The sequence below is a fragment of the Arabidopsis lyrata genome (genome assembly GCF_000004255.2).
Source record: "Arabidopsis lyrata subsp. lyrata unplaced genomic scaffold ARALYscaffold_1, whole genome shotgun sequence".
Lineage (NCBI taxonomy): Eukaryota > Viridiplantae > Streptophyta > Magnoliopsida > Brassicales > Brassicaceae > Arabidopsis > Arabidopsis lyrata.
In genome coordinates this window covers 2,805,326-2,824,895 of record NW_003302555.1, presented here as the reverse complement: position 1 = coordinate 2,824,895, position 19,570 = coordinate 2,805,326, and the positions used below count along the sequence as shown (strand labels likewise).

The window sequence follows — 19,570 nt, the reverse complement described above, 5'->3', positions numbered from 1 at the left end:
GGGCGACCTAATCACTACCGGGTTTCGCAGACCACTTCGAAGGGAGAAAATCTGCAAGATTTCCAATCGAAGCGGGAGTTTTCTTAATCAGAAACCAAGGATGATGCCAATTTTCATCCTTGTTCGGAAGATGTGAAATGATGTTCCTGTTGGCATTAGGATATGCTGAGAAATACCCCGTTTTCTTCGATGAACTTCTCACGCTTAGAAGCTCATTTAGTTCAGTAACTCCGACAACGTAACCGGCCTCCGCCGCGATTGTTATAATTCCAAGAATAGTACGGAGGAGATTGGGGGTTAATTGAGGAAGAGCGATTTCAAGAGCCGCTAGGTATAGAACTAGGGCTTCAGGAAGAGGAAAGGTCAGCCCGCAACCCTTGAAATAAATCTCGTACACACAGAAGTAACCATCGCGATGGTTCTCTGGGGATTCTGTGGGGGAAGCTATTTGTGCTTCCGCCATGATTTCCGGCGGAATCCGGCAAAGCTCTCTCAACCGCTCGAGGGATTGAAGAGTACAAGTGGACCTATAGTGCGGACCGGCAATATCATCAGAGCGGGTGCACTCATCATTGCTAGAACGCCTCTCATCGAAAGACGGAGACTCGGGTCTATCAGAATCGGAAGTCATTGGGAAGAAGGAAAAAATTCAAGATCCGGCGAAGAGGGGTTTTTGTGAGGAAACAAAGAGAGAGGTTCCGATTAAAGTACAAAAGAAAAAGAAGAGAGTAATGGTGAAAAGAAGTTACCTCAAGCTAATGATGAAACCGCCTCGGAAGTTGTGTGGGAAGTGGGAAGGTTTTTTCCCGTTTTAATAGTAATTAATCAATATACGGTCATAATGATGACAGATGTCACTGGGTTAAAAATGGCTAGTGCCGAAATTAAAGGAGTGATGAGATTTTCGGCGGGAAATCAGAAAGATTCTCGAGCGCAATCTTTGGCCACTTGAGCATTTAAAGTCCTCCGAATTGGAATAGCACTTCGAAGAACTTGGGGGGCTAATTGTTGGTGTCGGATCCCGCACCAGAAGTCCGAGACCAACCAAAGATTGCCACGTAGTCAAGATAATGGCCCATAAGGGATAAAGCCCATTGGACCCATGAGCCGAAGGAACGGTCGAGGTGGTTGTCACCACCTCGAGAATTCGAAGTGGCTGCACTGAGACACGAGTTCGGTGTGAAAGAAGCGGGCAAGTCGGTTTGGGGACGCTTGGGCCAGAAAGGCGAGGCCCATGAAGATCAGAGTCAACTCAAATTCAAACGTTGAGCATTAAAGTCAAAGAATCAAAACGGACACATTTAAGAGGGAATAATTGTACTTAATTATTCATTTTAATGTCAATTCTCTATGTATAAATATAAAGGCCAATGGCCATGTAAAGGGATCTTCCTCTCAAGAAAGAAATATTATAGCAATTTTTGTAACAATTCACAAGCTTTTACACATTCATTTTTGTCCCTCAAGAATAATCTTTCCCACTTAATAAAATACTTGAGTGTGTGAATCCGACATCCACAGTCATCAACTTCCCGTATTTTATCCATTCTAAAGCTTGATCCAACTAAGAGTTTATACATATTTAAACTTTTGTGTGATAAATAACGCTTTGTAGAACTAGTCCAATATACGGTACTCTTTTCGGATGAAATTCTTAAGAAAGGCAAGATGAGATTTTGATTTATGAAGTAGTCCAATATATATATATATATATATATATATATATATATGTTGTGAAGTTTTGATGTTTAGAGTCTTTAGTATTGCGTGTAAAGATGTATTGTTTGTTGAGTACCTAAATGATATGTACTCATTGAACAAGTTGTATAAGCTCACGACTCCGAAGAACTATAGATTAAGAAGTTGTGTGTTTTTCGTTATACAAATGCATATTGGAATAATGGGATGCAAGTTATCAACTTTGCCTATTTTATTCCTTCTAAAATATATAATCCACCTACACACTTCGTCTATATACTTAGAATTTTGTATGATGATTTTATAGTTTTCAATATAGATTCAGTCCAAAAATTAATATTTATAATACTATAGTCCAAAAAAGGAATCAAATATAAGTGAATGAGATATAAAAAGTAAAAGAAATAAATTTTGTCTTGCTCATTCTTCAGCATAAAAACAGAGAGATATTTTTCTTCAAAATTTCTCTATTTTTACTAGTATATTCAAGATTAATAGATATTACCAAAATATAGATAGTTGCTTTATTTGACATCTTATCTCTCTAAGTAGGCAACATATACACTTTTCTATTAAGTTCAACTTAAAAATTTATTATTTAACTACTATATTTGTCATTCAACTTGGCAAATGAGGAAGATAATACTTTTTTCAAACTAGATTTCTGACTTTCCATTTAAAGGTCAGATTCAATGTGAAAAGCAACTAGCTATTCATCCTTTAACCAATGAAATTTGACCACGTGTCATTATTGGCGTGGCGGAGCCAGTCCCATGTGATCGCCGTGTCCACGTGACGTGGCAGATCCCATCGACGTTGGAATCTTATTTGCTTCTCCGAAAGCAAATATTCGCACATTTAATGTACATCTACACTTGATAAAATCTTATTTAAAATTGTCAGATCATCCCCGACATATAATATATTCACACTTATAGTCCCTTAAGTAACAGTCACAAAACGAGGGACTTTACAAAAAGGCAAAAAGAAAAGGACTTAACTGCAATATCTTATCAGATCGTGTTGCCGTCACTTTCCTGGAAAGATACAAGCCATTAAACTCTAAAAGAATATAAATATAAACAAATAATATTATTCAACATTGAATATATATATATATATATATATATGTAAAGGCTTCCTTATAGAAGTAGAAGAAGAAGAAGAGAAGTATCTGGAGAGAGGCGTGCAATTTCCGCATCGAAGAAACAGTACGGAGTTTTATTCCCTCCGATTCTGGTGAGTTTTTTTTTTTTTTTTTTTTTTGCGATCTCGTAGTCTGTGTTCTTCGCTTTCTCGGAATTTGAGTGTTTTGGATTCTTCGCATGTTATCTGTTGCTTTGACATTGATCTCTGATTTGTTTTTATGCGGCCACTCGTAAATTCTCAGATTTTTCAAATCTGATCGTTTACTATTCAATTTCAGTCTCTCAATCTCTATTTCCTCATAGTGTAACTTGAAGCTTACAATTAGAATGTTCTTCTGGGTGTAATACACTCTTGATGATTTGATCTCTTTGATAGTGGAAGATAATGGGGAAAGGAGGTGAAGATTGCGGGAATAAGCAAACTAATAGTTCTGATACTTTTCCTGCTTGGGCTAAAGATGTTGCGGAATGTGAGGAGAAGTTTGGTGTTAGTCGTGAGAAAGGGTTGGGTACTGATGAGGTGTTGAAGCGGCATCAGATCTATGGTTTGAATGAGTTAGAAAAGCCCGAGGGAACTTCTATCTTTAAGTTGATTTTGGAGCAGTTTAATGATACATTGGTTCGTATTCTTTTGGCGGCTGCTGTTATTTCCTTTGTCTTGGCCTTCTTTGATGGCGACGAAGGTGGTGAGATGGGTATCACCGCATTTGTTGAGCCGCTTGTTATTTTTCTCATCTTGATTGTTAATGCCATTGTTGGGATCTGGCAAGAAACTAATGCTGAGAAGGCATTGGAAGCTTTGAAGGAGATTCAGTCTCAGCAAGCGACTGTCATGCGTGATGGGACTAAGGTTTCCAGTTTGCCTGCAAAGGAGCTTGTTCCTGGTGACATTGTGGAACTGAGGGTTGGTGATAAGGTACCTGCTGATATGCGTGTGGTTGCTTTGATCAGCTCAACCTTGAGAGTCGAGCAGGGGTCCTTGACAGGAGAGAGTGAGGCAGTGAGCAAAACCACCAAGCATGTGGATGAGAATGCCGATATTCAAGGAAAGAAATGCATGGTATTTGCAGGAACCACTGTTGTGAATGGGAACTGTATATGCTTAGTTACAGATACTGGGATGAATACTGAGATTGGAAGGGTTCACTCACAGATCCAGGAAGCTGCACAACACGAGGAAGATACCCCTCTGAAGAAAAAACTTAACGAGTTTGGGGAAGTTCTGACTATGATCATTGGGTTAATTTGCGCGTTAGTGTGGCTCATCAATGTCAAATACTTTCTGTCATGGGAGTATGTTGATGGCTGGCCCAGAAACTTTAAGTTCTCCTTCGAGAAGTGCACATACTACTTTGAGATTGCTGTTGCATTGGCGGTTGCTGCAATTCCTGAAGGTCTGCCAGCAGTTATTACCACATGTTTGGCTCTTGGCACTAGGAAGATGGCTCAGAAGAATGCTCTGGTTAGGAAGCTACCCAGTGTGGAGACTCTTGGATGCACCACCGTGATATGCTCTGACAAAACTGGAACTCTTACAACCAATCAGATGGCTGTTTCAAAGCTTGTTGCTATGGGTTCTAGGATTGGAACCCTTCGATCTTTCAATGTTGAGGGGACCTCGTTTGATCCTCGAGATGGGAAGATTGAAGATTGGCCAACAGGTCGGATGGATGCAAATCTTCAGATGATTGCCAAAATTGCTGCCATTTGCAACGATGCTAGTGTTGAGCAATCAGAGCAGCAATTTGTGTCTAGGGGAATGCCTACTGAGGCAGCTTTGAAGGTAAAACAGTCTACTACACTAGCTTGCACCTTTCTCTTCTTAACAAAATTGACTAAAAACACTTCTTCTGGTCGTATTCCTTAATTGTTTTTTCTTTTTATTGGTGTGTTTATTTGAACAGGTTTTGGTTGAGAAAATGGGATTCCCCCAAGGATTGAATGAAACTTCATCCGATGGCGATGTCTTACGTATGTATTCTGAACTATATCTGTTACTTATGTTTATACAGTTTTACAGATGCTAACCTCCTGCACTTTTCCTTTTTCTAACATTATTGAAGGTTGTTGTCGGCTGTGGAGTGAACTAGAGCAACGAATTGCCACCCTTGAGTTCGACCGTGACCGGAAATCAATGGGAGTTATGGTGGATTCGAGCTCAGGAAAGAAGCTGCTACTGGTCAAGGTCTGTTTTTTTTTTATCATTGATCATATCCTGCCTCCTGACTCCTGTGGTCGAGCTTGGGAAATCAAGTGGCTTCTGCTTTGGTTCTTGTATGTTATTAGTCGAGAAAACCTTTGTCCCCTCCTTTTCAGCACCTAAGAGACCAATTTTGAAATTATGCAGGGTGCGGTAGAAAATGTATTGGAAAGGAGTACACGTATTCAGCTACTTGATGGTTCCATTCGAGAGCTTGACCAATACTCAAGGGATCTTATTTTACAAAGCCTACATGATATGTCCTTGAGTGCATTAAGATGTCTCGGATTTGCATACTCAGATGTTCCATCAGATTTTGCCACTTATGACGGCAGTGAAGACCATCCTGCTCATCAGCAACTTCTCAACCCATCCAATTATTCATCAATTGAGTCCAATCTAGTATTCACTGGATTTGTTGGTTTAAGGGTGAGTCACGGTCACCGTGATATTTTTCGTTCTTTCTGGTTCCTCATTAATAATTATTCATGCTCTACCTTTTCAATGATTGAAGGATCCTCCAAGGAAAGAGGTGCGTCAAGCCATTGCAGACTGCAGAACAGCAGGTATTCGGGTCATGGTTATCACCGGAGACAACAAGAGCACAGCGGAAGCGATCTGCCGTGAAATTGGCGTATTTGAAGCAGATGAAGATATCTCCTCGAGAAGCTTGACAGGAAAAGAATTTATGGATGTCCAAGATCAGAAGAATCATCTAAGACAGACTGGAGGGCTCTTGTTCTCAAGGGCTGAACCAAAACACAAACAAGAGATTGTCAGGTTACTTAAAGAAGATGGAGAAGTGGTTGCCATGACTGGAGATGGAGTTAATGATGCTCCTGCTTTGAAGTTGGCTGATATTGGTGTGGCAATGGGCATTTCCGGCACAGAGGTATTGTCGCTTCCCTCATCTTCAACTACGGATGATGATAGCTCTATCAGGTTTCTAAAGCTCTGGGCATTTTGTAGGTAGCAAAGGAGGCATCTGACATGGTGTTGGCAGATGATAATTTCAGCACTATTGTTGCAGCTGTTGGTGAAGGCAGGTCCATCTATAATAACATGAAGGCCTTCATCAGGTGAGTCTTCTTATGTTACATATATATGCCTCTTCGTATTAATTGCCTGATTTATACATACTAACCCTATATATCTGACTATGATGAATAAAAGGTACATGATCTCTTCCAACATCGGTGAGGTTGCATCGATATTCTTGACAGCTGCTCTTGGAATCCCAGAAGGCATGATCCCGGTTCAGCTTCTGTGGGTGAATCTTGTAACAGACGGTCCTCCAGCTACGGCTCTGGGATTCAATCCCCCTGACAAGGACATCATGAAGAAGCCTCCTCGTAGGAGTGATGACTCTCTTATCACTGCCTGGATTCTCTTCCGCTACATGGTATGAAAAAACTGATTTGTCTCACTTGTTCATCTTCTGGGGCTTTTTCTAACTGACTATTATGGGTACGTACCTACAGGTGATTGGTATGTATGTGGGAGTAGCAACGGTGGGAGTATTCATCATATGGTACACACACAACAGCTTCATGGGCATAGACTTGAGCCAAGACGGTCACAGCCTTGTGAGCTATTCGCAGCTCGCACATTGGGGCCAGTGCTCTTCGTGGGAAGGCTTCAAAGTGTCTCCTTTCACGGCAGGCTCTCAGACTTTCTCATTCGACTCAAACCCTTGCGACTATTTCCAGCAGGGGAAAATCAAGGCATCGACACTCTCCCTCTCGGTGTTGGTGGCCATTGAAATGTTCAACTCTCTGAATGCACTCTCAGAAGATGGGAGCCTGGTGACGATGCCACCATGGGTGAACCCGTGGCTGCTCCTTGCAATGGCGGTCTCATTTGGGCTCCACTTTGTGATATTGTACGTCCCATTCTTGGCTCAAGTGTTTGGTATTGTGCCGCTGAGCTTGAACGAATGGCTGCTAGTGCTGGCTGTGTCTCTACCGGTGATTTTGATAGATGAAGTGCTCAAGTTTGTAGGAAGGTGCACCAGTGGCTACCGCTACTCACCCCGCACTCGCTCCGCTAAGCAAAAGGAGGAGTAAGAAAATAATTCAAAAGGCATTATTATTAGACTGTTAGTTTTAGCTGAAATTAACTTTGTTGCTTTACTCAGCCTTGCAGTTTAATTCTCTAAACGATAATTTTTGGTTTGATGAAAAAATGTTTCTAACTTTGGTTCATGGACATGGCCACAAGGGTATTCCAACACAGCCCGTAATAGAAAGATGAATGTTTCAACCAAACCTTGAGTCTTTATACTTGTAAACTTTTATGGTCGACCAATTTGGGTTTTCGTTGGAAGAATGATTAATGGACAATTTATTTTGGGTAAAATTTCTATCAGATGAGAGATACAATCAATCTCTTTTTTCCCTGTGAGAGAAATCCGTATCCTCTGCTGGATACATTTTCTGCAATAAAACTGACTGTTTCCAAGTCTATGATACCATAGAACATCTTGCAAAATGAACTCATAGCAGATTCGACGCTAGTTTGGCTTGAAGAATTTGCAGCTGCTTCCCATAGAAGATGGAGAATTAGAGTTAGCTGATTGCTTTCAACAAACATTTTGTTTAGTGCCAAATCCGAAGAGGGAGAGACAAAGAAATAGAACAAATGGATCATTCGCATAAGATTTTCTTAGCAGAAAGTTTGCAAAGATTTTGAACTAGTACATCACATTGGCTAACAACAACAAGAACAAGAAAAAAAACGAACTAACTCCTGGATTTACTTTTTGACTAATCAAACCTAAAACACACATCTCAGAAACAAGAAATTCCCAAACTTGCTAATCTCCAGATTAACCGCCGAAACCGTAGAGAGTGCGTCCTTGCCTCTTCAAAGCGTAGACAACATCCATGGCAGTCACCGTCTTCCTCCTGGCGTGCTCAGTGTAGGTAACGGCGTCACGGATGACATTCTCGAGGAAGATCTTGAGGACACCTCTGGTCTCTTCGTAGATGAGACCACTGATACGCTTGACACCACCTCTACGAGCAAGACGACGAATGGCAGGCTTGGTGATACCTTGAATGTTATCTCTCAGAACCTTCCTGTGCCTCTTCGCTCCTCCCTTTCCCAATCCTTTTCCTCCCTTTCCTCTTCCTGACATCTCTTCACAGTGATCTGTGAAGAACAAAAGGAAAATTATTCAGTAAATTGATAACGAACCGAAACCCTAGATTTTCCAGATCAATCAATTGAATTGAGAATCGAATAATTAAACTTTCCAAACAAAAACAAATAATTGAAAATGCAACAAATCGGGAAAACTTTGTAGAAATTGAGATAAAATGAAATTTTCGCTAAGCAATACAGAAATGAATGTATTACCTGAAGATTGATCCTAGTTTTTATGAAATGAAATCTCTTCAAAAATGTATAATTTCCAGAAGCAAATGGGGGATTGACATTTATAAAGAAGGTGCCTACCCAGGACATAAATTGTAGGCCGTTCGATTCATCTTCTTTCAACGGTCTAAGATTGCGATCCGCGTGAAAGCTTTAGGGTCTTACATATCGACGATCGTAGATGGCTTTCGACGTTTGGTCATTCATTGTGTAAAACACATCGAACAGCTAAAAAAAAAGCCACAACATAACTGATAACCAGAGATTTTTCTATCTGAAAGCCCATTTGTAATATTAGGCCCAATTTAAACCCAAAAAACAAAAGAGGAGCAAAGTAAAGCTCACGTGGCAGCAAGTACCGTACACACGAAGCTGCATGTAGTCGACCACGTGTTGTGCTCACCGTAAAGAAAATCCTATGTATTGTGAGGTTTTGATGATTAGCATTTCCAAGGATTTCATCGGATCGAAATCAGAATCATAAGAAGACTGGAAAAATATGGCAGCGAATATGATGAGACCGGCGTTTGCTTACACTGTTGTGTATGTGAAGGACGTAGCTAAATCCGTAGAATTCTACTCTAGAGCTTTTGGTCACAACGTCCGTCGTCTTGACGAGTCCCACAGGTTTGTTTCATCAATTGTTACTCCTTTTCATTACGTAAACGATGGGATCGTTTTTTCCCCGACAAAATGGATGATAATGAATGATGGATGAAAGAAATTGATACATTAATTATACATACAGGTGGGGGGAGCTAGAGAGCGGCCAAACGACAATAGCGTTCACACCACTTCACCAGCATGAGACCGACGACCTAACCGGGAAGGTTCAGGCTACGCAGTCAGCCCGTGAGAGAGCACCCATCGAAGTCTGCTTCTGTTACCCCGATGTTGATGCCGCTTTCAAGGTAACTCAATTATACTATCTATATTTGTCAACCTCTTCACTTTGTGTAGATGTATAAGTGATGAGATTGTGCGTTGTGCAGAGAGCGGTGGAGAACGGTGCGGTGACTGTGAGCGAGCCGGAAGACAAAGAATGGGGTCAGAAGGTTGGATACGTGAGAGACATTGACGGCATCGTTGTACGCATCGGAAGCCACGTTAAGTGAATACAAAACAAAGACTCGATCACGGAATATCATCAGTAACTATAGTCTATATATATATGCTAATATGCATACGAATAATACAAGCTAGTAGTACTCTTTTTTTTTTTTTTTGGTTAATACATATTCTACTTAAACCGAAAGGGAAAATAAAAAAAGTTTTGCAAAGTGCCCACCGTAGACCCAATCTCGATTTGTTTTTTCTTTGTTATTATCATCATTACACAAAGTAGGAACGATATGTAACCAAATGATTCGAGGACGCAACAAAATAACAAGCGGAAAAGACTATAAGGTTGCTTTTACCTTTTTATTTTATAGTAGTCGTAATCTCGTATGTTTGCGAGTAATGGCTCCAAGGGATGACTGGCCCCTGTCTATAAAAGCTAAACCAATAATGTAATGAGATATATATCGTATTTGGTCTTAAACATGCATAGAGCCATAGACTAATCTCAAAATCGCTTGGAATTTTAATTTCTGAAGGGTCTCTGTCAAACCTTAGCAAAGCATATTTAAATGTAGTACTGGGTCCTAGTGGGGCGAAAAAAAAGTAGTACTGGTGGGTCCTAATATAATATATATGTAAAAGATTACAGACACACTAGAATGAGATGAAGACCAATATTGTTTAAGAGAACATGACAAAGTACAGCAAACCTTATTAAATCCTGACGACTAAAAGTGGTCCATATTTGCTCTAGCTTCTCTCATTCATCACCACTTCCTAAATGTCTCTCTCTCTATATCTCTTACAAGCTTTCTCCGAGAAGTGATACCATATTTTATTATTTTGTATAGAAAAGATGATTTCCTTACAACGCATATATTTCATCATCGTCTTATTCACACTAACTTTCCATGGCCGTCTTGGATTTTCCGACAACACTAAACTCCACGAGGCCGAAGGTACTATTTATAACTACTCGATCTCAAACCTTATTCTTGTATCGTTTCCAAATATGAAGTTATGCTTCCTTGTCTTGTCTCTAGTCCGGATATGTGTGTGCATCTCTATCGCCTTCTCAGTCTTTGAGGAATTTATAAATCAAAGCACTTTCTTAATATTGATGATGATATGATGGTTATTTGTTATGGTTTTGAAATTGGGAAGTGAGGGCATTAAAGGAGATAGGGGAGAAGCTAGGGAAGAAAGATTGGAACTTCAACAAAGATCCATGTAGTGGTGAAGGCAATTGGGTTGTAACAACTTACACAACCAAAGAGTTTGAGAGTAATATCACTTGTGATTGCTCCTTTCTTCCTCCAAACTCATCTTGCCACGTCATTAGAATGTAAGTCCTCTTCTTCTTCCTCCTTCCCTTTCTTATCTTCCTTTTTCATTTTACCCATTTATGGAAAATACAAATTTCTTTAGTCCAATATTCGTGTCGGTGCCAAGTCACATATATTGGGTTTCACCGTCAGTAAAACAAGTGTAAGTAACACAAGTATGGAGAATTTCACAGTTTAGAATTACATTTTTATAGTGTGGAATGTTTTTAGACTTTTAAGCTAAAAGAGGGAAATTTTAGGGTAAACAGAGTAGTGGCTAGTTTATTTATGGTGACAATGAAGGGGAAACCACTAAATTCCTTGGTGAAGGTTGGTTTGCAAGATTTAGTACTTATCTTTTCATTAACTCACACTTAAATGACAACCACTAACTATATGTCTACAACGCGTAAAATCTCTGTAATATAAAAACTTATTCTACTGTATTATTTCATTAATAATCACTTGTTCTAGTTTTGTATACTATCTTGCTGATCAAATGTTTATTTTTTTTTAAGGTAAATACGATAATTTGAAGCATCGGTTTTAAGATAATTAAGAGAAGTAAATAAGAGTTTGGTGGATGTAAATTTACATGTGAAGTAAGATTAAAAAAAAAGTTTCTAGTTTGGTTTTGTCTCTTTGTGACGACAAGATTTACTTGCCAGGCTGGACATGGCAGCTGGTCGTTGACTCGTTGACCAAAAGTAAACGATTCAAAAGATAATAACGCGTTTACTTTCGCTCTATTCCATTACTAAAATCGCTAAATAACAAAAATAATCTAATAATATAAGAAAGTAAACCATGATCTGTATTATCAATTTTGAGATGATGAAAAATTAGAAAAAAACTGCATACAATTTTGGTACTAATTTTAAAATATTAATTCTAGTTTCATTTAAAAAAAAAAATTCATAAAGTAGCGATTCGACAACACATCAGCAGAATTTACTTTTCCAGTACATTGATATTGTTTTAATTTGTTTCTCTAACTTCTGCTTCAGTATATTAGAAGATTTGTCCCCAATGTTTTAAAGAAGTTTATCTTCCACCCCAAAACTTCTAGTTCTTTAAAAGAAGACCTTTTCAAATCAAATTGTCAAGAAAGTAACAATTTTGTTGGCAGAGCTCTGAAGTCGCAGAACTTAACAGGCATTGTCCCTTCAGAATTCTCTAAGCTTCGTCACCTTAAGGTTTTGTAAGTGATCTCAAAAACAAACAAAGGCTTGAGCTTTTTCCTACTTTCTCAAAGTTTTTAACTTTTAAGTGTAGAAATTGGTTCTTAACTCATACAATTTGGTGCAGAGACCTTAGCCGTAACTCTCTGACTGGTTCCATTCCAAAGGAATGGGCTTCTATGCGCTTGGAAGATTTGTAAGTATCTTCTACATTGCTTCTCTAATGAAATCAAATCCAATCAAAATCTTATCTTTGTGGGTTTTGATGAACATTACACAGATCTTTCATGGGGAACCGATTGTCTGGTCCATTTCCGAAAGTCCTAACCCGCATTACAACGCTCAGAAACTTGTATGTTGTTGTTACACTTTCACACTTGTTCTGGTTCATGAATTGTATTAGAGCCTTTATCAAACTTATCATAAATCTTTCTAGTTATGTTTGCGTTATGATTCTAGTGTTTCGCATCGATTTTTTTGTATATGAATGTGTTGATCATTTGAAATTATGCAGGAGCCTAGAAGGAAATCAGTTTTCAGGACCAATCCCTCCTGATATTGGAAAGTTGGTTCATTTGGAGAAACTGTTAGTTTTTTTGTTCTCTATCTTTTATCTTAAACCTTTCTTTTGTGGCTATCTATATCTATGGACATTGAACAAACTGGTCATGTCTAGTCACTCGTTAATCATTATGCACAAATTGATAAACAAACCAGCAACACTATACATCACAAGTCTTTTGCTTTCTTAGTTTAATATCTTATCATCTTCTCTGTTCTTGCCTCAGTCATCTTCCTTCAAATGCTTTCACTGGTCCATTGACTGAAAAACTTGGATTGCTCAAGAACCTGACTGATATGTAAGAGAACTTAGTCTTACATGGTTGATATGACAAACATAAACTTTATTAGTCTTTGTTGGATAATTCTTTAATTATTGTATTTGTGGGGTTGTCAGGAGGATAAGTGATAATAATTTCACTGGACCAATACCAGATTTCATCGGCAATTGGACAAGAGTAATGAAACTGTAAGATCTATTCTTTCTCCATAAGAGTACTTGCATGTCCTCAAGAAAAGACATAGAAATCAAAGACTTTTTTTGCAGGCAGATGCATGGTTGCGGTTTGGATGGTCCGATACCTTCCAGTATTTCTACCTTAACAAGCTTGACCGACCTGTAAGCCTTTGTAAAACTTCTTTTCAAATCATTTCTCTGTCAAACAATGACGACACACGAGACATTATCATCATACTTTTTCTTTGGTGGGTTGTGATTGATAGGAGGATTAGCGACTTAGGAGGCAAACCGTCTTCCTTCCCTCAGTTGAAGAATTTGGAGTCTATCAAGACGCTGTGAGTTAATATACGATTTGTATGTTGTGTTTGCGATATAGGTTTGGTAGTTAATCCTTCTCGAATGCAGGATACTGAGAAAATGCAATTTAAATGGCCCAATTCCAAAATATATTGGGGATCTGATGAAGCTCAAAACACTGTAAGTCATGTAAATACATTGAGCAAAAAAAAGCGGAGCTTTAAAATGATTTTTATTTCCATGTAATGAACTCTGTATGTTGGTTATGTCTACTTTGTAGTGACCTCAGTTTTAATCTCCTAAGTGGTGAGATTCCTTCATCGTTTGAAAAGATGAAGAAAGCTGATTTCATGTAAGTAAGAAAATTAGTTACAGAGTAATTTTCCTAATCATGAAAGTTTTTCTAAATCTTCTCTATCAGTTATTTGACAGGAAACAAGTTGACAGGAGGTGTTCCAAACTACTTTGTCGAAAGAAACAAAAATGTGTAAGAATACATGTCTCTGTTAACTTTCCAACGTACCAACTTTAACAGATTTCAAAAACTGAATTTGTACTTCTTGATGTGCAGAGATGTTTCTTATAATAACTTTACTGATGAAAGTTCAATTCCCAAAAATGGTGATTGTAACCGAGTTAGTTTGTAAGTTTCAGTGTACTGTTATATTCAGAATACTTTGTTCATACCTTCGCTAAAACAATTTTGTGGTTCATTTTTCAGTAATATGGTGGAAGGCTTCGCCTTGAACAAGTCGTAAGAAACCATCTCTCTGTTATATAAACAACTCTTTGAAGTAAACTGATTGGTGCTCATGACTTTGTAGTGGTTTCTTAAATCTTTGTCCTTTCAGTTATGTTTAGTGAACTGAACGGAAAAACGGTCTCTGTGTTTTCCCTCTGAATTTGATGTTGCAGACACAAGAATTCAACCTGTTTTCTTCAGCACTTCCCTTGTGCTCATCCTAAGAGACATCGTAAGCAACAATAATGCTTGTTTTGTGTTCATCATATACTGGTACAAGCTATTAAATGTGGAGCGATTGATTAAAAATGAAATTTTCTTGTAGATACGTATAAATTGTACATAAATTGCGGAGGAGGTGAAGTAAAAGTGGATAAAGGAATAACATATCAGACTGATGACGAACCCAAAGGTGCTTCTATGTACGTCCTTGGCAAGCACTGGGCGTTGAGCAGCACCGGGAACTTCATGGACAATGATGACGATGCCGACGATTATACTGTGCAGAACACATCCAGGTTATCAGTTAATGCTTCCTCTCCCAGCTTTGAACTTTATAGGACAGCTCGAGTCTCTCCTTTATCATTGACTTACTACGGACTCTGCCTCGGAAATGGGAACTACACTGTGAATCTCCACTTCGCTGAGATCATCTTTACCGATGACAATACACTTTACAGTCTCGGCAAACGTTTGTTCGATATTTACGTTCAGGTACGTCTATGGAGTCGATATTCTTTTACTACTTTGAAGAAAAATGTAAATCATAACATTATATTCTTGCATGTCTATCTGCTCACAGGATCAGTTAGTGATTAAGAACTTCAACATCCAAGAAGCAGCTCGAGGATCAGGTAAGCCAATCATAAAGTCGTTTATGGTAAATGTAACGGACCATACTCTGAAGATCGGTTTGCGATGGGCTGGCAAAGGAACAACAGGCATTCCAATTAGAGGAGTATATGGTCCTATGATTTCAGCTATATCTGTGGAACCCAGTAAGTATTTGTTTTTTTTTTATATAAATCATGTGTAACCTCTTTGTCAGATTGATGACAGTATTTTGCTTGTGGCAGATTTCAAACCTCCCGTATATTATGACATAAAGGGTATCATACTAAAAGCAGGGGTACCAGTTGCTGCAGCAACACTTCTTTTGTTTATAATAGTGGGTGTATTCTGGAAAAAAAGGCGTGACAAAAATGCTATTGACAAAGGTATAAGCTTTAGTTTTCTTATGATGTTGTTATGTTTTTGAATCTATGAATGCATCTTTTTATGTATCCTGGCGCTTTAATGTCGATTTTTTTTTTTTGAACGAACAGAGCTAAGGGGTTTAGATCTTCAAACTGGAACTTTTACTCTACGGCAGATAAAAGCAGCCACTGATAATTTCGATGTAGCAAAAAAGATTGGTGAAGGTGGATTTGGCTCTGTTTACAAGGTAATTCACTTGAATTCTTCAACATTCTTAGCTTTATACGAAATTGTTTGCAGAAGGTGTGTACATTTTGGAAGAGATATTGAGAAAGTGGTCCTTCTCTTGGTGCAGGGTGAATTATCTGAGGGAAAATTAATTGCCGTTAAACAATTGTCTGCAAAATCGAGGCAGGGAAATCGCGAGTTTGTAAATGAGATAGGAATGATCTCAGCTCTTCAACATCCAAATCTTGTGAAGCTATATGGATGTTGTGTTGAAGGAAACCAGTTGATATTGGTGTATGAGTATTTGGAGAATAACTGTCTATCTCGTGCGCTTTTTGGTATGTTCTTTTCTTTGAATTTGCAACTGCGGAAGTATCCGGTGGAATTACTGCTCAGAATGTTTGTGTGGGTGATCTTCTTTTGTAGGAAAGGATGAGAGTTCTAGACTGAAACTAGACTGGTCAACAAGGAAGAAGATATTTTTGGGGATAGCTAAAGGACTGACATTTCTCCATGAAGAATCTAGGATAAAGATTGTACACAGAGACATAAAGGCAAGCAACGTGTTACTCGATAAGGATCTCAACGCTAAAATTTCTGACTTTGGTTTGGCAAAGCTGAACGATGATGGAAATACACACATCAGCACTCGTATTGCAGGAACTATGTAAGGCTCTTTTCACTCATAAGCTCAAGCAGAGGATTCTTAAGAATACAAAAACAGAATTTTGATATTTTCATTTGCATTGCAGAGGTTATATGGCTCCCGAGTATGCGATGCGTGGCTACCTGACTGAAAAAGCGGATGTTTATAGCTTCGGCGTCGTTGCACTCGAAATCGTGAGTGGAAAGAGTAACACAAACTTTAGGCCAACCGAGGACTTTGTTTACCTTCTTGATTGGGTAAACAATCTCATACCTTTCATCCAATTAATAAGTGTGATTGAGTTATATGATAAACTAAAGTATCAAACTTTTTTGCATCTCAAATACATTTAGGCTTACGTTTTGCAAGAGAGGGGAAGCTTACTAGAGCTGGTTGATCCAACGTTAGTCTCAAATTACTCAGAAGAGGAAGCCATGCTGATGTTGAACGTGGCACTGATGTGCACTAACGCGTCACCGACGCTAAGGCCTACAATGTCGCAGGTGGTGAGTCTCTTAGAGGGAAAGACAGCGATGCAAGAGTTGCTGTCGGATCCGAGCTTCTCAACAGTTAACCCGAAGCTTAAAGCCTTGAGGAACCATTTCTGGCAAAATGAGCTGAGCAGATCGCTTAGCTTCTCCACAAGCGGGCCTCGTACTGGCTCTGCTAACTCACTCGTTGATGCTGAGGAGAAAACTGGACTTTTGGATTAAGTTCTTAAAATTCCAAAAAATTTAGTGAGATTCGTGGGAGTGGTGAAGTTTTCACCAATGAAAAAGAGTTTGCTTTCAAGTGTATATATATTTGGGAGTTCTTTAGCTCGAAATAGTGTTATGTGAACTAGATTGATCTCATCATAATCAGAAGAAAGACTAATATATATATATAAATTCAGACAAAAATCATGTTTGGCATTAAATCTGCTACTCATTTTGTATTCGATACTTGTTTCTTTTGTATGATCTGCAGATCAAACTCTGTTTAAACGTGAGCAAAATCGGATAAATAACTTGAATAGCATCAACTGCGGTAAGTCCAAAAATAGACCATAACTACAAAATTGTATCATTAATTAAGAAGGTGTTTGCCAAAAATATCATATACTCTATGCGTTTCTTTTGATGTGTAATGTCTTTTGCTGGTATATTCATAAAGAGATCAGATTGATGCTTAAATGCCTCTATTAATTAGTCTATAGATTTTGGCGGTTACTTCCAAAAGTCACAAATATTTAATCTGATTGTTTCATTGAAACTGATTACTTACATACAAAACCATATGTGGATCTCTCTATACACACAATTATGTGTCTTTCTAAGGACATATATTGGAAACAATGAAATCAACTTTGTTTGATAAAAAGTTTGAGTCGTACGAATGCAACAAAAGATATACATGTCCCTTGATTAATATCAAAGGGAAAAGATATAAACCAAAATAAAGTTAGAAGACCTTATGATTCTAGTAGTTTATATTCAAGATCAGATATCATCGTCACTAGTCTCTGCAACTCTAAGCTCTAGTTCGATTATTTTCCAGCTGGAATGTGTATGTATGTATGTTCATGCACGTGTTATACGTATTTGTGTGTGTGTAATTTACAGGTACAGAGATTAAGAGGTAAGCTTTTGCACAGAAGATATAAAAAAAAAAAAGCTCAATAAGGGAAAAGCTGGAGGGAGGGCGGGACGGTGTGCCATTAATTGACAAGGAATCAGATTCCCACACCACTAATGTTTCTTACTTTTCTTTTCTGTCCTTATCATTTCTTCCACGTTTTTTTTTCTCTATTATATACTATTACCAATTTGAATGAAAGTATTTATATCATTTTGTTAAAGAGAGCACATTCTTTATACAACCCTAAAAAAGGGTCATTTGTGACTGAAGAAAAAAAGAGATCAGAGCGAGTCATTCTTGGGTACTAATAACCTTTTGTATAGATACATATATGTGAAGACTGAAGAGATTGTTTTTTTCTCTATGTTTAACAAAAAGAGAAGAATCTTTTGTCTAAATTATGAATTGTAATCAGGATATTGGCGTGAGCAGCGGCATACATGACTTACAATTGTGTAGCATCAATATCAAAAAGGCTCTATAAAAGTGATGGATCCTTCAATAACCCTTTCGTTATTATATGTTAGTTATAACTTTACCTTTTGTGGGATAAAATCTTATTTATGAATATTATGATACGTGCAACTGTAACCGTATGAATAGTAGCAATAATATTGGACAGCAAGAATCACAGAGAAAAGAAATATGAGATCTACATAATATATAGAGCAATTTTACATAGGTTATTAACACCAGAGCTTCAAGAAAATTGCTGGAACTGAATTTGGAACAAGATCGTATATATATCCCAGAAAAAGACACCACCACACATGCGGAAATTCAATTATAGAATCGATAATCTATCAAGATTTTGGTCTTGTGTATATTTGAGATCCTTAGCAAAGCTAATCACGCAATTTATAAAAATATGATTCTTGAAATTTTGTTTTATTTCATATTTTTAGTTAATTTTGATCAGGGTACATTAAACATTTGTGATGTAAGAAAATTATATTGATCCAACAAATTTAACTTTTCTTGAAACAACACTTATATATTTAAACAGATGGACTATATAATTTTATACGTAAAATTGGCATAGATGATATCAGCAGGATGATATCACACATCTAAGAAACACAATTTCCAAGGAAAAGCCGGAAATATCTCAAATGAACGATAAGAGTGTACATGATGGTTTTGGTATATGGAAAGGTATTCTTGATGGGTTCATGCATGAACGTCTTTTTTTTTTTTTAATTTATTGAGAGAACTAAAATTTTAGATTATTCGCGGTGGAGAGTTTTGCCCCACTCGAAGCAGTGTGTTATAATAATGTAGCAAGTAGGCTATCTTTGGCAGTCTCTTTCTGAAAAAGAGGTTTAACAATTTATAAACGAAACGAGTGATCAATGAAGAGATAAGAGAAAAAAAGAAAAATTAAAGTAGAGAAAATGTAGAGACAAACTGCAAAATGGAGAGCTCTTATAACAAGTAGTACGTTTTGTTACACAATATTTTGGACCAATAAATAAAAGTTGTAATCCGAAACGAGCGACTCTTTCTTTTTGTCTCTAAAAACCAAAGTTCATTATCTACTAGAAGAATTAAGACCGGTGATGTTGGATAATTTCTTCTATACTTTAGTTTTCATAAAATAATAATACAGGAAAAATCGTTTAAACAATTATTAACTTTCATCCATTCGTTTAAGTTGAATTGTTGTAAATTTGTAATGATGAATGTGTTTCCGCCCAATATTAACTACACATTCATGATTTATTATGTAAACAAACGTTAAAACACACTTCATCACACGCTTCTCTTAGGTGAAGCGAAGATCCTTTGGTATGTAGAATTACAAAACATGTTTTTGAGTTATGTAAA

General features: G+C 37.7%; 4 protein-coding genes across 4 annotated transcripts; 3 read left to right on the top strand and 1 right to left on the bottom strand.

Moving 5' to 3' along the window:
* Positions 1-2,783: 2,783 nt before the first annotated feature.
* Positions 2,784-7,374, top strand: LOC9325719 (calcium-transporting ATPase 4, endoplasmic reticulum-type). The gene is made up of 9 exons (XM_002892367.2): positions 2,784-2,937; positions 3,223-4,629; positions 4,751-4,817; positions 4,910-5,031; positions 5,194-5,475; positions 5,561-5,938; positions 6,016-6,125; positions 6,220-6,448; positions 6,528-7,374. Exons 2-9 carry the CDS (start codon positions 3,232-3,234, stop codon positions 7,110-7,112), a joined length of 3,171 nt encoding a protein of 1,056 aa, XP_002892413.1. The 5' UTR covers positions 2,784-2,937; positions 3,223-3,231; the 3' UTR covers positions 7,113-7,374.
* A 304-nt stretch (positions 7,375-7,678) lies between these two features.
* Positions 7,679-8,514, bottom strand: LOC9328475 (histone H4). Its single transcript, XM_021013099.1, has 2 exons — positions 8,407-8,514; positions 7,679-8,199 (listed from the first exon to the last, which is right to left on the bottom strand). The coding sequence occupies exon 2, from the start codon at positions 8,183-8,185 to the stop codon at positions 7,874-7,876; it is 312 nt and encodes a 103-aa protein (XP_020868758.1). The 5' UTR covers positions 8,186-8,199; positions 8,407-8,514; the 3' UTR covers positions 7,679-7,873.
* A 209-nt stretch (positions 8,515-8,723) lies between these two features.
* LOC9328474 (uncharacterized protein Mb0911c) lies at positions 8,724-9,711 on the top strand. The gene is made up of 3 exons (XM_002892366.2): positions 8,724-9,051; positions 9,173-9,335; positions 9,417-9,711. The coding sequence occupies exons 1-3, from the start codon at positions 8,924-8,926 to the stop codon at positions 9,537-9,539; spliced, it is 414 nt and encodes a 137-aa protein (XP_002892412.1). The 5' UTR covers positions 8,724-8,923; the 3' UTR covers positions 9,540-9,711.
* A 453-nt stretch (positions 9,712-10,164) lies between these two features.
* Positions 10,165-17,042, top strand: LOC9328473 (probable LRR receptor-like serine/threonine-protein kinase At1g07650). The gene is made up of 24 exons (XM_021013095.1): positions 10,165-10,445; positions 10,651-10,831; positions 11,941-12,012; positions 12,120-12,188; positions 12,273-12,344; positions 12,507-12,578; positions 12,781-12,852; positions 12,951-13,022; positions 13,101-13,172; positions 13,277-13,348; positions 13,419-13,490; positions 13,591-13,662; positions 13,732-13,797; positions 13,882-13,953; positions 14,032-14,064; positions 14,226-14,284; positions 14,378-14,766; positions 14,855-15,050; positions 15,129-15,269; positions 15,378-15,496; positions 15,605-15,815; positions 15,904-16,144; positions 16,230-16,380; positions 16,477-17,042. The coding sequence occupies exons 1-24, from the start codon at positions 10,343-10,345 to the stop codon at positions 16,834-16,836; spliced, it is 3,039 nt and encodes a 1,012-aa protein (XP_020868754.1). The 5' UTR covers positions 10,165-10,342; the 3' UTR covers positions 16,837-17,042.
* Positions 17,043-19,570: the final 2,528 nt, after the last annotated feature.